Source organism: Scophthalmus maximus, chromosome 20 (genome assembly GCF_022379125.1).
Source record: "Scophthalmus maximus strain ysfricsl-2021 chromosome 20, ASM2237912v1, whole genome shotgun sequence".
Taxonomy (NCBI): domain Eukaryota; kingdom Metazoa; phylum Chordata; class Actinopteri; order Pleuronectiformes; family Scophthalmidae; genus Scophthalmus; species Scophthalmus maximus.
In genome coordinates, this window is record NC_061534.1 from 17,829,897 (window position 1) to 17,847,327 (window position 17,431).

At 39.9% G+C, this 17,431-nt stretch overlaps 1 protein-coding gene across 8 annotated transcripts in view; it reads right to left on the reverse strand.

Annotated features, from left to right (window-relative positions):
- Positions 1-666: 666 nt before the first annotated feature.
- agmo (alkylglycerol monooxygenase) overlaps positions 667-17,431 on the reverse strand; it is a 46,064-nt gene continuing 29,299 nt past the window's right edge. For 7 of the 8 annotated variants that reach the window (XM_047329425.1, XM_035608005.2, XM_035608004.2 and 4 more), the window contains 3 exons: positions 16,686-16,768; positions 15,629-15,734; positions 667-2,507 (listed from right to left, as the gene is read on the reverse strand). In XM_047329425.1, the coding sequence (XP_047185381.1) occupies positions 2,427-2,507; positions 15,629-15,734; positions 16,686-16,768 (270 nt within the window). In that variant the 3' untranslated portion in view covers positions 667-2,426. Of the gene's footprint in view, positions 2,508-5,338; positions 6,292-15,628; positions 15,735-16,685; positions 16,769-17,431 lie in introns of those variants that run through there. The other variant, XM_047329427.1, reaches the window with a different exon arrangement.

The following is a 17,431-nucleotide window of genomic DNA, read 5'->3' on the forward strand; positions in this document are numbered from 1 at the left end:
GAGTGTACAACCAATCAGGTCGCGATCTCTCATTGTCTTAACAATAGTTCATGTTTACCCTTTTTTAAATTTTTTTGCAAATTTTTTTTATTTATCAACACAGGATCTTCTTAAAGTATACAAAAACTGTATTTCTTGTTGAGCCCTTTGTGTCGACTGTTATCCACAAATGTTATCTGCATCTGTTGGATAAACATCAATAAGATGCTGTTCTACCAAACCCACCATCAACATTCCACACATAACGCCATCTGTGGGCCTGTTAATGTGATGTGTCATTAACATTCACACCTGTTTCTGCGCACATCAGATGAGAATGCACAGTGATATTTTCTTAATTAATATAACACAATGTCACACTGATTAATATTATTACACTTGTATGAATTCACACATGCTTTGCATTGGATGTTAGGTAATTGTACAAAATTGTTTTCCAACATTTGTCTGACAAACAAGGATTTTCATCAGCATATATAAGCCATTTTTAACAACATAACAGGATCACATTGGACCTGTCGGGCTTTATGGAGATATAAGTTTATTGAGATTATTGAGATAATTAAATTTCATAGTTACTTTCAGGAGGCAATGAAAAGGGTAAAGGTATTTCAGAGCGAGGTACAAAACCTTTCTACATCGTCTTCAGGAGATGTGATGCAGAGGCATGATGCACTGTTTTTTATTAGTCAACATGTTGTTTTAAAACATTTGCAACAAATTTTGGACATTTTTTTATTCGTTTTCATATAAAACACTTAACTTAATCTCACCTTGTAAAAAAACCCACCTCAAATTACAGTCAGCTATTTTTTTTACCTTTGATTCTTCTGTTCTCATTCTACATGCAATCGTTTGCTTTTGCTTGACCTCAGCTCATCAGTGGACGTCGTTACGTCTAACAAATACATTATGATAGGTGTGGTGGAAATCTTAATTTCTTCGAGAAATGAACCAAAAATCATTGAAATATAACAAGTTTGTCTGCAAGTTATATTTAATTGAACAAAGTCAAAAGTAAAACAGAGTCTGTTCAGCTGGTTCAGAGCTACTTCACCATACTCCAGGCTCAGCTAATTATTGCTTCTCCTAAACAGTCTTTCCGACATACCATAAACACAATTTAAACAGAATATATGTAAAATACATGATTATATGAGAAATTGACACCACAATTCCCCCTGTGGCCATAAAATGGTCACTCAAACAGAAATATAAATTGATCATAACATCAGTGAATACAATCCATCAATACAGGTTCAGGTTAACTCATCATGAACTGATAAATCTACTCATTTAACATATAAAACTCTTGGGAAACAGGATAAATGTCCCCAGACATCAATGTCAGAACTAATGTCTGCATCAGACTGGTCATCCTATGGTGGAAACCAGTCACCCATACTGCATCATTTTGCTTCAGAAAACAAATGTGCTACTTCATCCCCGTTTACTGCCAGATACGTGCCTTTGAAATAAGGACTAGACACAGTGTCGCCAACCCACTTGTTCAGGAGAGCTTTCATGCAAGTTAGAGTAAATGTACAAATACCAAAGGTAAAGAAACAGGGATTCAAATTTGTACTAACATTGCACCCCACGGCCCCAACTTATCAGAGAGCCACATGTTAAAAGAAAATGCTGCCATGTCAGAGGGGCCGAATGCATCACGACAGCAAGATGTCGATATAAATTAACATTGTCTCGAAATGGTATGGAAGGAATAACAGCGCCATCTGCTGTGGACTGTTTGCAGCTCCCACACAAGATCTGAAGGCTCCAGGATGAACTATAATCTCAATAACGACACGCTGCTGCATAACCTCCATGCTATAATATTCCATCTGGCCTATATGATTTTATGATCCATGAAATGGACACTGGTAAAGCTAAATTACAAATGTTTTATTGCAATGAGCTGTGAAATAGTATATACTGTACGGTGTTGCTTGTCAAAAATTGAAATTAAAAGGCATCGCTGTGAACATTAATAAGAGGAAAACTATATTATGTATATTTAAAGTTTGAGGAAAAAAAACACTGTTCCCAGTGGCTCATATTAAACCATGTTAATCGATTAGTACTTTGCACTGTTGCCCTTCTGTTACAACAGTTTAATTTTAAACAACTAATAAAAAGAATACAACTATCAGAATAAATCGATCAACTGATGATTACCTTGCTTTGTCCTATAGCTCATTTTAATTCTCTTTTTTAAAACTCTTTAGTCAGTTATACGTAAAAAGTCAAGCTGAAACAACTATTTTGTTTCATTTCACTTGGAGGAAGTTGATGGAAACCACATACAGAACAAATGAGGCTGTACACTTTTTAACTTTGAGAATAGAGTGAAGGAAGAACGTCAACAATTACAACTCAAAAAGATGAAATCTCCCGCCTTCCTGTCGGTGTCGCCGTGTGTCCATTCAGTTGGTCTTCCTCTTGATGCTGAGCAGCTGCAAGAAGCTCTGCACAGCCCAGTACAGCAGAGAGAGGGAGACAAAGGCCTAGACAAGACGGAGGGAGAGAGGGAGAGAGAGGGGGAGAGGGGGAGAGAGAGAGAGATAGAGAGACATAGAGACAGAGAGAGAGACTTAATGCCTGATTCAACGTGATAGTTGTGAAACCTTGTGGAGACTCAGAAATAAGACACATAAGCAAAGTACTGGAGGGTATTGGTCAGTGAAATATTACTCACATGACTGCTGAGTTTATCGTTAAGACCGCGTTTAAAATTAGGAATGTGCAGCATCTTGTAAAGTTATACTTTAGTTTAGGTTTCACAAATAATTAAATACTGAATCTTTTGGCACATCAGCACCACATTAAGCATCAGGACTATGAAAAGATTATGTAAGAGACTGTCTATTCCAGAGAAAGAACCACACACACACTTGTGGCACTAAAACTCTGTCGTTAAAAACACCCGTGTATAAAAAAAAAAGATGTAAATATGCAACAAGTAACATTTACGATCACTGAACACAAAGGAAAACACTGAAAGTGAATTTGTAATTGAAAGAAAAGCGACTCTTCAGATGCCCTCTGTCTCAGGACGATGTAGAAAGTGGACTCTGAGGTGAAGGAGCAGGTCTTCTCCCCAGATACTCTCGAGAAGGGGTCAAAGAGGTCGCTGCCATAGGGGACCTCGCTATTCGGAGAGAGTAACAGAAACAGCTCGCGCCTTCACCCCCCCTGCTGCGTTCTGGCCCATAAACTGCATCCTACATCGCAACTCAAGCCAAAACCAGCCCACTGTCCATCGCAGGCAAAAAAGCCTGATGGGAAAAAAAAGTTATGTTCCCTCCTGGACACGGCAGCTGTTTTCCTCCGAGAGAGAGACACAGAGAGAAAGAGAGAGAGAGAGAGAGAGAGAGAGAGAGAGAGGCACACACCTCCTCTCTGTTTTTCTGCCCCTCACCTGCTCTGACAAGAATAACAGACCAACAACAGACAAAAGGTAAAGAAGGAATTTATCAGTGGTGTAAAGAGATTCAAAACATGACGGCTTAACTTTTTTTTGTGGCCCTGATCCTTTAATTGCCTGCTGTACATTTCTCTTTCTTTTTTGCCACAGACTTTACAGAACAACCCAATATAAGTCATATAGTTTTAAACTCCAAAGCAACCAGCGAAGAAAAGAGATAGATCACATTATAAATCTGTATTCAGTTTGGTGGTGGAAGTTTGTTTGAGTAACTGAGTAACTAACATGAACTACTATTTCATGCTTCTTTATACTTTGACTTGACTGCATTTAAGAGGGAAATATTGTGGTTTTTACTCCTTTACATTTAAAAACAGGGATCATTTATTTTTTATTTTTTTACTGTTTTTATCATTACGTTACATGTGATGTGCCTATAACAACACACACACACACTGACACAACTTGCGTGTACAGAAAGAACCAATAACTGAGACTGTGGCTAATTTTTCAGCTTCACAAACAAAAACATTTCAGAGAGATTTTTCGTAATGTAGTGTCTTGCGTGGGAATCAGGAATAAAAACCCTTAACTAAATATGTATTGACATTTGGATTCAACCAAAACTTTCTGGATGAAGTCGTTTCACAACCTTCTTGTCCCAGTTAAGTCCATTTAATAGAGCTTAAACACCACGGCTTACGAGTCTAAGTTCCCTGAAGGAAAAACAGATGGACAATAACAAAATACATGAAGCTGCGTTGTGTCCATCTTGGAGACGGATTGGGATTGAGAGCAGAGCGCAGGCTTTGCAGAGCCTTACAAATCACATTTCACTCACAGGCTGAAACATGATAGATGTTTCTATCAAAGCCGCATGTTGAGGGCACCTATTTTTTTCCGCTATTTCCATTTCTCCTCATTTGCCCCTCTATGTTACAATTTAATGGAGCCTGTACGAAATCCATGTGGGACAGATTACATAGTGGAAGGAAGCGGGTTTGATCGTCTACAAATAAGCACTACGGCCAGACAGCAACGATTCCCAAAGTGGAGATCTCAGCAAATCAACTCACACTCACTTTGTTTTGGTCAGAAAGCCCTTTGTTAAGGGTAGCAATACAAAAACAGCCACAAACTAGTGGTTTTTGCAGATTTCCTCTGCTTCTTTGTAGAGCTTTATTTACTCAAGGAAGAAGCAGAAGCTCTTTTTAGTCTGATCTCCACTGAAGTAGCTGATTTCGACAGTGAGTGCCTTGCTCAAGAGCATCTCTGTGAGAATTACACAGGCTGTTCCAGTCTGTTTAACTGAGGTAGAGGTAGAACGTAGCAAGAATCACTTCAACATCCCATCTCTCAATTTAGTATACAAAGTTAAGTAATCTATTAATTTAAAAACCGAAGGTAATATTGAAGCTAATGGATGGTTTGCCGTGAAATTTGCAGCAGACATTTAAGGATATATCATAACGACCTTAGTTAATATCTCACTTTTAATCTAGAGTCAATTTTCTACTTGTCTCACTGGTTCAACACTTGAGCTAACTAACGTTTACATGTGTAATTGTCTCTTCACACCAAATGCGCAAGATGCAAGTGATTTCTCTTAAGTTGAAATATGCAGATTGTGTTTACTAACATTACTCACGCTAGTAAACACAAATCATCCTGCAGCGAAAATTCGCTTCACGTTTGGTGTAAACCCAGCCTTAGTTTAGCATTTTGCTATGACTTCACTACGGTCATTTATCCTCTGGAAACAATGTAAATATGTTCCAAATCCAGCTTAGGCAAATAAAGTCTGAAAATGCTTGAATCTGAATCTCAGGCATCTTTAAATGGCTGTACAGAACATTACAGTACAATGTACTGGACAGAAGATAATGTTTTGTGTGTGTTTTCATCAATATTTTATTGTATTCAAATTAAAATATATTTCATATTCATATATCATTTTTTGTGCCGATTGTTAAAAGTCATTGTCTAGCCTCTTAGTGATTAGGTTGATATATTTGAATGTCCTTAGTATACATCTACATGGTTATACATATATACACAAATATACACACAAATATTTACTGTATATAAACACACATACATGCGTAAATACACAAATACATGCATAAACACACACACGCACACGTATATATATATAGTATAATGTATGTCTAAACAATGATAGTTGAGTCCTCTGAGGATATTTCATTAACATACTTATGAGACAAATTTTCACCTCCTGTATCTATAGCAAAACATTGTGCAGTCAACCAGGTTATAGATAAAGAAGATAAAGATTTCATAACTAGTTTACTCTGTCAATCAAATTCCAAAAAAGTAATTGTCATTAATAGCAACTATTTGATGTTAATTTTAGGGAGCCACATGATCATAGCTCATACAGAGTATTACGCTGGCGTCCATTAAGATCCACTTGCATATTGATACTGACTCGTAGAAACGAGACAAAGTGAAACCCTACACAACCCGACCCTCCTGCCTGTAATAAAATGCTGCTTTAGATGGCCAAATAACTGCCGCTTCATGAGGAATGTCTTTGCTTTGTTTTTGTAAGTGTCCCACGATGGACTAAACATAATTTTAATACATTTGCAGCTTGACAAGAATTTAATTCTGGTGGGAAATTCTCAATGCACGAAACATGCTAAAAAAAAAGAAGAAAATATTGGCCATCTGCCGCTCAGATGCGATATTTACACCGACCTTCAAAACAACAAAGTTCAAACTCCACATTCTCCAGAATCATTGCAGGTGCTGCTGATGGATATGAAGCATCAAGCTCCTGGTGACTGTCTTCCAGCCTTCAGCGGGTTAACATGGCAGAGCCTCGCCGTTCCCCAAAGCAGCTGCACTCATGATTGAAATGAAAACAAGGCAGAATGGCTGCTGTCAGACGTGTGATATATGACCTGTAATGGGATGTTTCCAGAGCTCTCGCTCTCTCTCCATATGGCTGCCTACAGTCCACCAGACCTGGCCTGAACTGTATCGGAAAATAATTCTGAGCTTTTAGTCCTAACCTGGCGGCAGTGCAGAGTAGAGTGGGCGGTGGCTGCTGCATCTGGACAATGCTAAACTGGTGAAAATAAAAAAAAGTATCTGTTAATACGCTTTGATCCTAAGAACTAATTTAGCTCGACAGACTGATGTTTCACTAGACTGGCGTAGCCGGACTAATACTCAAATGTGTATGAGTCTGGGGCCTCTCGGTTCATTTTTGATTTCACAGAGGCATTACAAACAGACGCAGATGAATCATGTGACATCTGTTGAGTGACGCGGAAATGTCAACAGACTATGCTGGTGATGACTCCACAATGTCTGTGAACGAGTGTTGCCGTTTTTGTGGGAGAGATTTGAAAATATTGGGTACTTTTAGTCAAATGCTCGTTCATTAGCGGCAGCATTGGTTGTTTACAAAAGTCACTACTCGCGGCGTCATGGTATAAACCCCAACCATTATCAGATATTCGGTTGTGATTCGACCGGCAAGTTTTCTGTCGGGGGCAATCACTTCTCAATGGAGGGGATCCAGACTTTATTTTGGCAAAGCAAATTTAAATGAGCTCCCAGAATTCGTCTGGGTTCCAGGCTAAAGTTTCACTGTTGTGGTTTTGTTTTTTTATACTATGAAAGAATCAGACTAAGTTTCTTTTCTTTTCATTTTTCTTTTCAAGTTCTACTCATAATGTGACGACCCTCTACTGTAAAAGCTCTACCAAAAATATTTTTATGCACTGGAACAAAGTGTGAGGGAAGCTAAGGATAAAATTAGCCAATTCACTCATTTTAAAATAAAACTAGTAAATATTAAGGGGGGAGACTTCTATATGTACCAAAAAAACTTCTAAATATACTAAATTTGACAATTTAAAAGTCAGTTTGTAAAGAAACATTTTCACCTAAATCTGCAGCTCATTGTTCATCTGTCTCTTGCAAGACTTCACTGTCCTGGATCATTCTCACCGCTCTCTGCTGTTTTACTCAGCTGCAGAACGCAGATGTTGTCAGTCAAAAACATCCAAAAAACCCACAGCACACGACCCGCTCGTCACCAAACAGCAAACAGACACAGTTAGTGAGTAGCTGGTAAATAGAGAGCCAGAAATTTCCAACCAAGTAACAGAAGACGGCAAAAAAAAAGGGCAGTGCTGTGTTCGCAACTGGTTTTCACTCTGCTTTCTTCAAACCAATCACAACTGTCTTGGGCCATAGACTGTATAAAAATGGTCGTTGTCACAGAGTCCGGAAAATAAAGCCAATGTGAAGTGCCTGAAACTTGTATTCTCTGGAATCACCAGCAGAGGGTGACTGGTTGCAAAAAGGAATCAGGTTCTATAGAAGTTAATGAGAAAATGACTTGATTTGTAACGCTAGTAAACATTTTCCAGAGGAATTTACTGTTTAATCTCTAATATCTTTAAAGTCTTCTTCAACAATAAAGGTAACGTCCAATCGGTCCATGTTTGCAGTTGTAGGTGGGTACGGAGTGGACGAGCTCTCATTCAGACCCACACCCCGTTTCCTGTATGGTTGAAAAAAAACTAAGTTGCAGCTGGTCAAAATGCTATACTCAAGGCTTCAAAACGGTTGCTCACAAACCCACGGATGACTTCAGGGTGGGTTGCCACTTGGGCGGCACCAAGCCTGGGATGCAGTGACAGTTTCCCTGCAAAATAGCGTTGGGAGGGAAACTGTTTTGGTGGCTCAATAGTTCAGGTAATTCTCTACAAAAGAAAATGCCAAGAAATATTTCATGTATGATACAACAAACATAGCTCACTGGACTGCAGAATGCACAGAAACGTGCGCATGCACACTCACACACAGGACTCACTCACTCACACACACACACAAACACACAGAAGAAACACGTGGAACGGCAGTGGCTGTGCAGTGAAAGTGCAGCAAAACCTTTTCACATCTGGTATCTCTTCTCAATTAACATGCATCTGTCGTAAGGTCACATTTAAGGTCAGAAGCAACTCATCCAGAACATTTACACCTTATGAGACACATATCTGTTCATATTTGTTCGATCCACCTCAGACCCAAGCAGCTTGGCACCATTTCAACCTTAATAAGAAAAGTCTTCACCTAATCATTAAGAATATATCCCTGGGTGGCTGCACTGGTGGACCTGTTGATAAAGAGCATAATAGTTGGCAGAAATTTGGAAGGCAGGGTTGTGGCTGTGAGTCCAAAACGCAGAGAGGGTGGAGAGGACAGGAAGTTACATTAACTCAAGCCTCTGTTTGTATTTTCACTGAGCAAAGACAAGATGTCTGGTGCCATGGTGGATTATTTCAATGAGATTTCTCAGAAAAATAGAACAGATGAATGAGTCTACGTGAGCCTGTAAGAAGTGTATCTTTACCACAACTCTTTTCATCCATCTAAGGATATTTATAAAAACATTCCTGCTGCAGAGTTTGAAGCCAACTGCTCTTGAAGCCATTCTTGCCACATGTGTGGCATTCTGCATAGGAACGTCCAAGGAGGCAGTAATCAACGTCGCCGATTTGGAGTAATGAAACACAAATGGTACAGCTGTAATCAGGTAAACAATCAGAAAAAGACCCATCTCTGGCAGGTTGGTCCAAAGTGTTAGCACAACAAATATTTCAAAAGAAGATCTGGTACCTAATTTAAGTTTATTTGACTAAGACTGTACCAAAATCTGAACCACGATCAAGTTATCGGTTCAAATACAAAATCCTCCTGCTCACCTATAAATCCCAATAACCTTGCCCCAAGTACCTACTGGCACTCATCAATCCCTATCCCAACCCCATCCAGGTATCTGTGGTTGACGGACAAGGGTTAGTTCTCCATCCAACACACCACACAGAGCCTTCAGCGTTACAGCCCCCACCCTCTGGAACTCCATCCCTTCAGAGTTCCTCAACGCTCTCTCTCTGGACATTTTTTTTAATGGTTATGAAGACAGACAAAAAATCCCATGACGCAACCAAAAATAAAATTCATCAGCTCAACTAGCCATTGCAAAAAATGAAAGTATCTTCGGGGTCAGGACCTGGGTGAGGAGCAAATCAGTCACCTTCAAGAAGAAGACTGCAGCTGGAAGTCACTCTTATAAGGTCTCGAGCAGTCAGGTTTGTGCTGTTGTTGCATGAGCAGTCAGGTCAAAAATAAAGTTCACAGCATAAAGTAAACGAGAACCAAGTAGAAAAGACACAAGGAACAGTAAAAGGCCTCCTAGAGGGCAAAGATCCTTGTTTAAGAAATACCTCAAAAATAAGAGAGGTTTTACTCCAGTTTTTCAGATGCCTGTGAACCTAAACTCAAATCTCGGATAGTCAAAACAAGGTTTTCATTAATGTAGCATTATAAGGACTCGTCCGCTGTACAGTCTAACCTTGATGCCATCTCCTATGCAGCTGGGTGAGCTTTGACGAATCAAGACCAAGACTGCTGTTAGGGAAGAAAGAAGGAACAGCCATGCAGTTTCTTTGTCAGAACCTTTGCAGGGGCTGCATGCCACTGTTTGTAGCTATCCCATTGCTGCTGTGTTTTTAAAGGAGGTGAGGGAGAAAGTAAATAGGTGGAAGGTACCGCAGAGCAATCAATAATTAACAAGGAAGGAGCCACACAAAGTCAGCGTGACTGTAGAAATGTTTCAAACTCTTGAGAGTCTCATGCTTGGTCCACATGCCAGCCAACATTACATCATTGTAAAGTTTTACAGATACAAAACAGAGTGCAGAGCCTGGCATGCGAGAACCAGGCAATGGGCATTAAAATGTAGTTTTCAAAAAGTCAACATCAAGCCCCAAAAAAGAAACAAAAAACATTGTCCACACAGATACTGACATTATTTAGGGGATTTCGTGGTGTTACCAATGTATGTCTTAGTTACTGTCTTAATAAATTAATATTTCTGCTTTTAAAAAGGTAAATGGACAGTATTTATATAAGGTATTCCTTTTCAATTTGCCTCTTACACATTCATTTATGTAAACATTTGAATATTAAACCTCAGGAGCCGTGTAAGGTTCTGGCCAATAACCACTGGAAGTAGTTGGTATTAAATGTTTTGCTCAAGAGAGGATGTGATTGATGCCAGGGGTTGTGGACAGCACCCTGAGTTTAGTCATCATATTAGGGGATCAAACGTTGGACTAGTGCATCCCTAACCTAATATTGTATGCAATTGTTGCATGCAATGCCATTCCACCTTGTCAACTGATTATTTGTCAGTACAGCAAATACTTTGTGCATTGCAGGATATAAGATTATTGCCATTCAGTCTTTGTGTAAAAGTGGCTATTGCCAATTTTGCAACGTTACTGTATATCTGAAGTCTCTCCAAAGTAACAACCTCCTGCGGCTCAAAACTCCCGGCAGCAGCATACTAGTTGGCAGAGACATTTTCCACTGGCAGGATACTAAAGCTCTTGTGAAAAAAGGACTATGAATTAAATTTTACAATATCTAATATTATATTTCTACAATATCAGACGTGTGATAGTCGGCCAGTGTGCCAGAGTGCCGGTGAGCGTGATGAAGTGATGAAAGGTTGCAATGAAATACAGATTGCTGAATTAATATGCTAAGCCTTCGGTGAGGACTACACTATAATAGTTTATGTTTAAAAAAATCATTGACTAATTTCAATTTCAATTCGTGAGCAGATGTTTCAGAAATTGGCTTTACAGTTCTGTGAAATCAACTTCATGAGCGTTTTAGAAGCAGGAGAAATGAAACTGCGGCAGAGCAGCTATCATCAGGTTCAATCAGGTTCACATGTTGGCTCGGAGTTTGCATCATAAACTGGATGACTGTTGTGTTTCATCCATGAGTTAAAGCACAAATAGGAAGACAAATTCAAAAGAAAGTCGATGTTGGCCACAGAAACTCGCCCCCACAAAAGCCAAACTAAATACTGCAAGTAAACCCCCGAAGGGCCAATTGCTGTTGGATTTCCATCGCTTTACCTGGCAAGTGGTTTGACAATATAAACCAAGCGGTTACTCTTTGACGGGCACGATCCCCTGCACACTGAGTGATAATATTTCACACTGTGTATGGTCTACCACCCTGCTGTTTACTCGAACGAAACAGTCCTACCCAGCGTATGTCATTCAAATCCGTCCATTTTCTCCATGGGAGTAGATTCCTTTTCCTTTCCATTCCTGCAAGCTCTCAGATGATGTCATGCTCACAGAGTTTCCATAGCTCCAAACAGTCCTATTAACCTCGGCCCTTCTTCTTGCTACCACACATTACTGCTTCCAAAAAAAGGGATCTGGCAAGTGGAATTGACACCCTCTGATAACGGCAAACTCTCGATGTTTGTATCTGCCTGCTCGTGGCTGTGAGGGCGGGGCAGAAACCCCTTTGTGGCAAGCTTGGCCCTTTGTTTTTGACATGAACTTCATAATATTATTCTGACCTCTCCTTTTGGGCCGGGCAGCATTTGACTTTCCCTTTAAAGTTTGGAAGACAGGGGCTATTGTGAGATTGGAAACACAATCAGCACCGAGATGAAAGATGAAAAATCCAGTGGGGTTTGAAAACAAATTAAATGGCTGCTTTTCATATATTTCGATTCAAATGGATTACGTAGATTTACTTGCTTCTCAAGTGTCAGGCTTGCATGAGCTACTATACCACTTATTAAACGGAAACATCTAAGTCATTTTGTAGATGATGTATCTTTTTGTTATTCTATTTTGGAGATTTTTGATTTACAACTATAAAAAGGAAAACTGAGAGACCTCATATATATATATATGAGGGAAATTTTAGGTGGCCTTGATCTGGGAGCCTTTCTGAAGATCAACGCAAAACAGCATCTCGTAGAGCGGAAAGGATTAGTTGTGTAATTGACTGACAATCAATTACTTTTTGATAACTGAGTAACTTTTTTCAATCATTGTTCTCTCTTGAATGATTAATCTAGAAAATTATTTCCAGAATATTCAACAGGAAAAATAATTATGTTTGCTAAGTACTGTAGCACCATACCATCAAAAGAAATGTAGCCTGGCTTATAGGAGCATGTTAGCATAGTCTGCAGGCTAATATGGGCTAAGAGGTGAAACTGAGCTCTGGTTCAATAATCTGACTCAGCCAGTAAACAATTGGACTAGATCATCGTTATACAATGTCAGACTGATTATTTTTATACGTTTACTACAACCTTCTGTGTCAGTGGACAGAGGCAGACGTACTTTAAGTGAAATTTAGTTGCAATTAAGGTCTGAAAATCTGTTGATAAAGCAGCCAAACCAGCAACTGCAGGTACTGTACGACCAAGTCTCCCCTTTTAAAACGCTTAACATCAATTATCCCTTTTCCTAAATGGATCTTCAGTCACGTTACTTCAGTCCCTCGGTGCTGTAATGCATGGATCTATAATGGGCTTGTAAATACAGTATGGCAAGACAGCAGAACTCACAATTGTCCCTATTGCAACAACAGTAACAACAAAAAAATCCCCTTGGGCCAAAGGGTCATGAACGAAAGAACCATTTAAATGATACACATCTATGACATCATTAATGATATCATCGTTGTAAGGTCTTGACCTCACTGTGTAAAGTGCCTTGACATAATATATGTTGTGATTTGACACTATACAAATAAAATTTAATAGAATTACAATGATCAATTTTTAAAATAGAAAAGAAATACTTTAACCTTTATAACCAGCCATCATTTCCATGCTGACCAATCAGGGGTCGCAAAACACACACACGGTTACCAGCCTCGTCTAGTCTGCAGGCCTTCATGTGAGCCGAACATATGTGGGTTTTTGGGTGGGTGAGTGGGCGGCTGGGAGTGAGAGGCAGCCCTGGTTTACAGGTCAAGCCTGCAGCTTTACAAGGGAAATCTCCAGAGCCACTATAAATACCACTGTGAGCTTAAAGGGTGCAGTATATCACACCACTTGGTTTCAAGGACCACAAACCGACTTAGTTTTTGTAGTTTTTTTTGTAGTTCCCCCTCCTTTTCAGTCGTACAGTCGCATGAGCCTGAATACAATTAAATGTGAATTTCCCCTGCTCCATTTCCAGTGACTGTTAATTGATTGGCCCGACTTCAAAACACACCCTCCTCCTGCAACAAAGAGCTGGCCGTTCACCTCACGCGTCAGAGCCATATATCATTAAAGTACCTTAAAGGTTTGGGGGCTTGTTTCACATTTTTTTTCCTCCCTTTGCTGTAGTTCTGAACAAAGGGCACAAATTTTTCAGGACCCATTTCAAGTCAATTGTGAGGATTTTCAATGAGCCCCACCTGCAAGCGAGACATTCATTCAGCTCAGTCTGATATACTGCGACTTGAAATGAGGCCTAATGATGCGCTCAAGAAAACGGCTGCATAAAACTTGCAGTGCTGTCAAAGTGACACGGCTGTGAAGCAAGTGCAGCATAAATCTTTTATTTTCTTTTTTTTGCAGTGAAGCTGATTGGATGTGTGCTTAATGTTAGACAGGACTTTGAAAATGAATAAATCTGTCACTTTTATTCCATTTTATGGTGAGAAAAAGAAAAGGAGGGAAAAGCCTCCAATTGTCTTTTTAACACCTGAGCAGCGCAGATGTGTAGTCACAGGACAATAAAAAGTGGGGATTCAGCACTCACGTGCAAATCTCATCAGCCTGAGCCAGTTAGCAGCAGACGGCACTAATTGGTTCCAGAAGCGTTGCTCTCATTCACACTAGCTGAGATGGCGACCAGCAAGGGCAGGCGGGGGAAAATAGGGGTAGGGAACGTAATGAGAGGTCAGCCGCCATCGACAGTTGGGCTGCCAGAGCCAGAAAGGCATGCCAATTTTATGGTCAATTGGGCAACGCATCTGGACCCATAGATCACAGGGCTGTGGAGCTGGACTTAGCACCCAGCTCGCACATATTTAACTCACACAAAACAGACCACACAGCACACACAATCACAGGCAAAAGGCTAAAACACACACACACGGGAAACAAGATGCTGTCGCCATATTCATCTATTTATGACGCATTGCTACTTTTATGAGGATTTTTTTTTCATATAATTCCTTGGTTTCCAGAATTTGTAAATTTTCCAGTTACCAAGATGTGTGTTGTATGTATGTTGCAGGAATAAACAAATGCCATGCACTCTGCATTCACGCTAAATAGGTCTTGTTGTGGGTTGACTTTGTGTAGCTTGTTCATGCTCAACAATATATTAATGGAGGGTGGCAGGGATTAGGCCAAACTCAGTGTAAAGCCAAAAGAACATGCAATTTACACAAAATGTCATTATGCCACGGTAAAAAAACTATTAAATTGTTTTGGAGACAGTTTTGAAGATTGTGTAGGATGATCTAAGCCTCCAGTGTAACTCCAGCTAAATGAAGCCTGACAACTGGTGTTCACAAGGTAAAGATTAACCTCTGACCTCAACTGATCAACCAAAAGCCTTTTTTTTCTACAAAAAAATCTACAATTTTGTGACATCTGTCTGGGATTGTCAGGGCTCTGTAGAAGTCAGACTCGTGACCGCAGTTTAATGTCCGTTTTTGTTATCATGTTTCTGAAGCACCAACTGTAAGATAAGAATCATCACATTTCACTTATATCTTAAAAACGCTGTCGTAGCTAACCAAACGGCTGTGGTTGTGTGGTGCTGTAGCTAAGAAATGTTAATTCAATGAGTTGGTCAAACTACAAAATTAAACTTTGGATGTCATCTGGTGAGTGGGGTCTCTGCAGGCCAGAGTCTCTGGTATTATACTCGGTCATTTCCCTGAGGAAATACACGTACTGTTTAACATTGAACACAGCTGCTGTGTGATTGTCAACAAACGGCAACTTACAAATAGTGAAAAGATGTTACAAACTGTGTATTAGTGCAAAGTAAGAGGATTCTATGTCTATGTTTTAGCTCTGAATGAGGACCCCCAGATTTTGGTGCAGCAAACCAGCTCGTCCTGTCTGTGAAGCTAAAGCTAGCTCAGGCTGCTACTCCATCAACTATGTGCATCAAGGTCAGTAAACAGGTCTATAGGGTAGTGTATATACTGCTGCATGTGTGAAAAAAATTTGTGTAAAGCTTTAAATGCTTCCAGAAGCCTGAGAAATAATTGTGTTACACTTACACTGCTGTAATCTGTTACTAAATTCCCGTCTATATATTAACAAAAGCACCATCAAGACACCACATGACGTATTACGGGTCGTCTTACCTCTGTGGGCACAGCCAGCAAAGGCATCAGGGGCTTCATGTAGCCATACTTCTGCAATGTCACCATGACAACACAGCGTAGCATCTCCAAGACGGCCGCTGTTGGTCTGAACATGAGGACACAAAAACAAGTGACACAACAGTGAGACTAATCAAGTTTTTAATGGGAGAAGCTTCAATTTCCAGATTGAGTTCAAATGGATACGAGTCCTGAAAAGATTTGTGGTCAGTTCCCCATGATGCAAAAAAGGAAAATATCATGAGATGACTTAATGTGTCTTTTTCAATTTTACAGATTTTATAATATGCTTATTCTATAAATGACTGTCTGATCGTTGAGTTTCTTCAGCTGCCAGCTCATTAACACCAAAATCCAGTCCGATGTGAAAGCAAAGACAGGCTGCATATGACTGAGTTGAACCAAAGAAAGATGCTTCCTTCTCAGGCCGTTTCATATAAATGATATTTAAAAGACCTGAAGAGGTGCAAGCATTCAATGAAATAAAATTTAATGATTAGACTGTTTCCACCAGACAGGTCTGCAAATGACGCAGCTATCATTTGTTTAATACTGTGAAACAAAAAAAATGTCACGGGTAGCCATCAAAAGCCTGAATCAAACCTAATTTGTACTAATTTGGACTAACATGTAATTAGTTTGAATTAATTCAAATTCGAACCGTGTCAGCTTTCTTAAATTATGTTGTGTTGTTGTCACATCAAATTTCAAATTCATTTCTATGAATAGAAAATAAATTGTGAGGTTTCTCATAGTTCTGTCCATTTGATTTTAAACATGTGGACCTGTGATGATGGCAAGCGCAAATGGTTCAATCTGACTCATGTAAAACAAATAGTCCAATAGTGCAATCAAGTTACAAACTGCTGTGCTTGTAGAGGCAGAAATTGTAATTCAAGCACATGATTACAGATCAAAAATGTAAATTTACATCAATTCTAACAGCACTTTAAATTTCGAATTAAATGACAGCCACAACTGTATAATATGCAAATGTTTCTATAGAAATTCATACATAGAACAAATGACAGCACTGTACCTCTGGTCAATGATGAAGCCCAGGGCGGTGAGAGTCAACAGAATGTAGTTGGTCATCCCCAGAATGGTTAACTGGGACAGCATCTAGGATTGAGATTGCCATGAGACATGCGGTTGGGGAAAAAATACATTAGAATTTAAACCTTGAATCAATATTAGGGCTGGTTAAGTTACGCTCACCAGAGACCTTACTGGGAGAGCATTCGTAAACCGCACGGCTGTTTGACTGTTTACGTGACACTGCCAACCAAAACAGGTCTGACCTTCAGAATAAGTGTACTGGCACATCCAGTATCCTGCAGCAAATGCCTCTTACTTTACGCTGCCATGCCTAGTTTACATAGACGCTCTAATCGCCACAGATGGGCCTTGACCAGGGGGGTGGGTGGACTTGACCACAGTGGAGGAGACAGCAGTTTGAATCCCGATAGCCCCAAAACGGAGCCAAAATAACCAGCGTTGGAGCAGAAATCCCATGCAGATTCTCACTGACCTTTACAGAGCTATGTAGGGCTTGGACACACACACACAAACAGACTCGCACAAACACACACACAGTGTGCAGAACGTGATGTACAGTCTAATTTGTGTTCTCTAACCTACGGCCTTGGCTGAGGGCAGCAGCTGGAATCCCGGTGTCTCCTGAGGATGCTGTGGGCTGTCAGCTTAGGTTTACATTTCTCCGACACTCGATACAGAACCCAACAGCCAAATCTCACTGACTGCTCGCACACTGTGCAGGCCCAG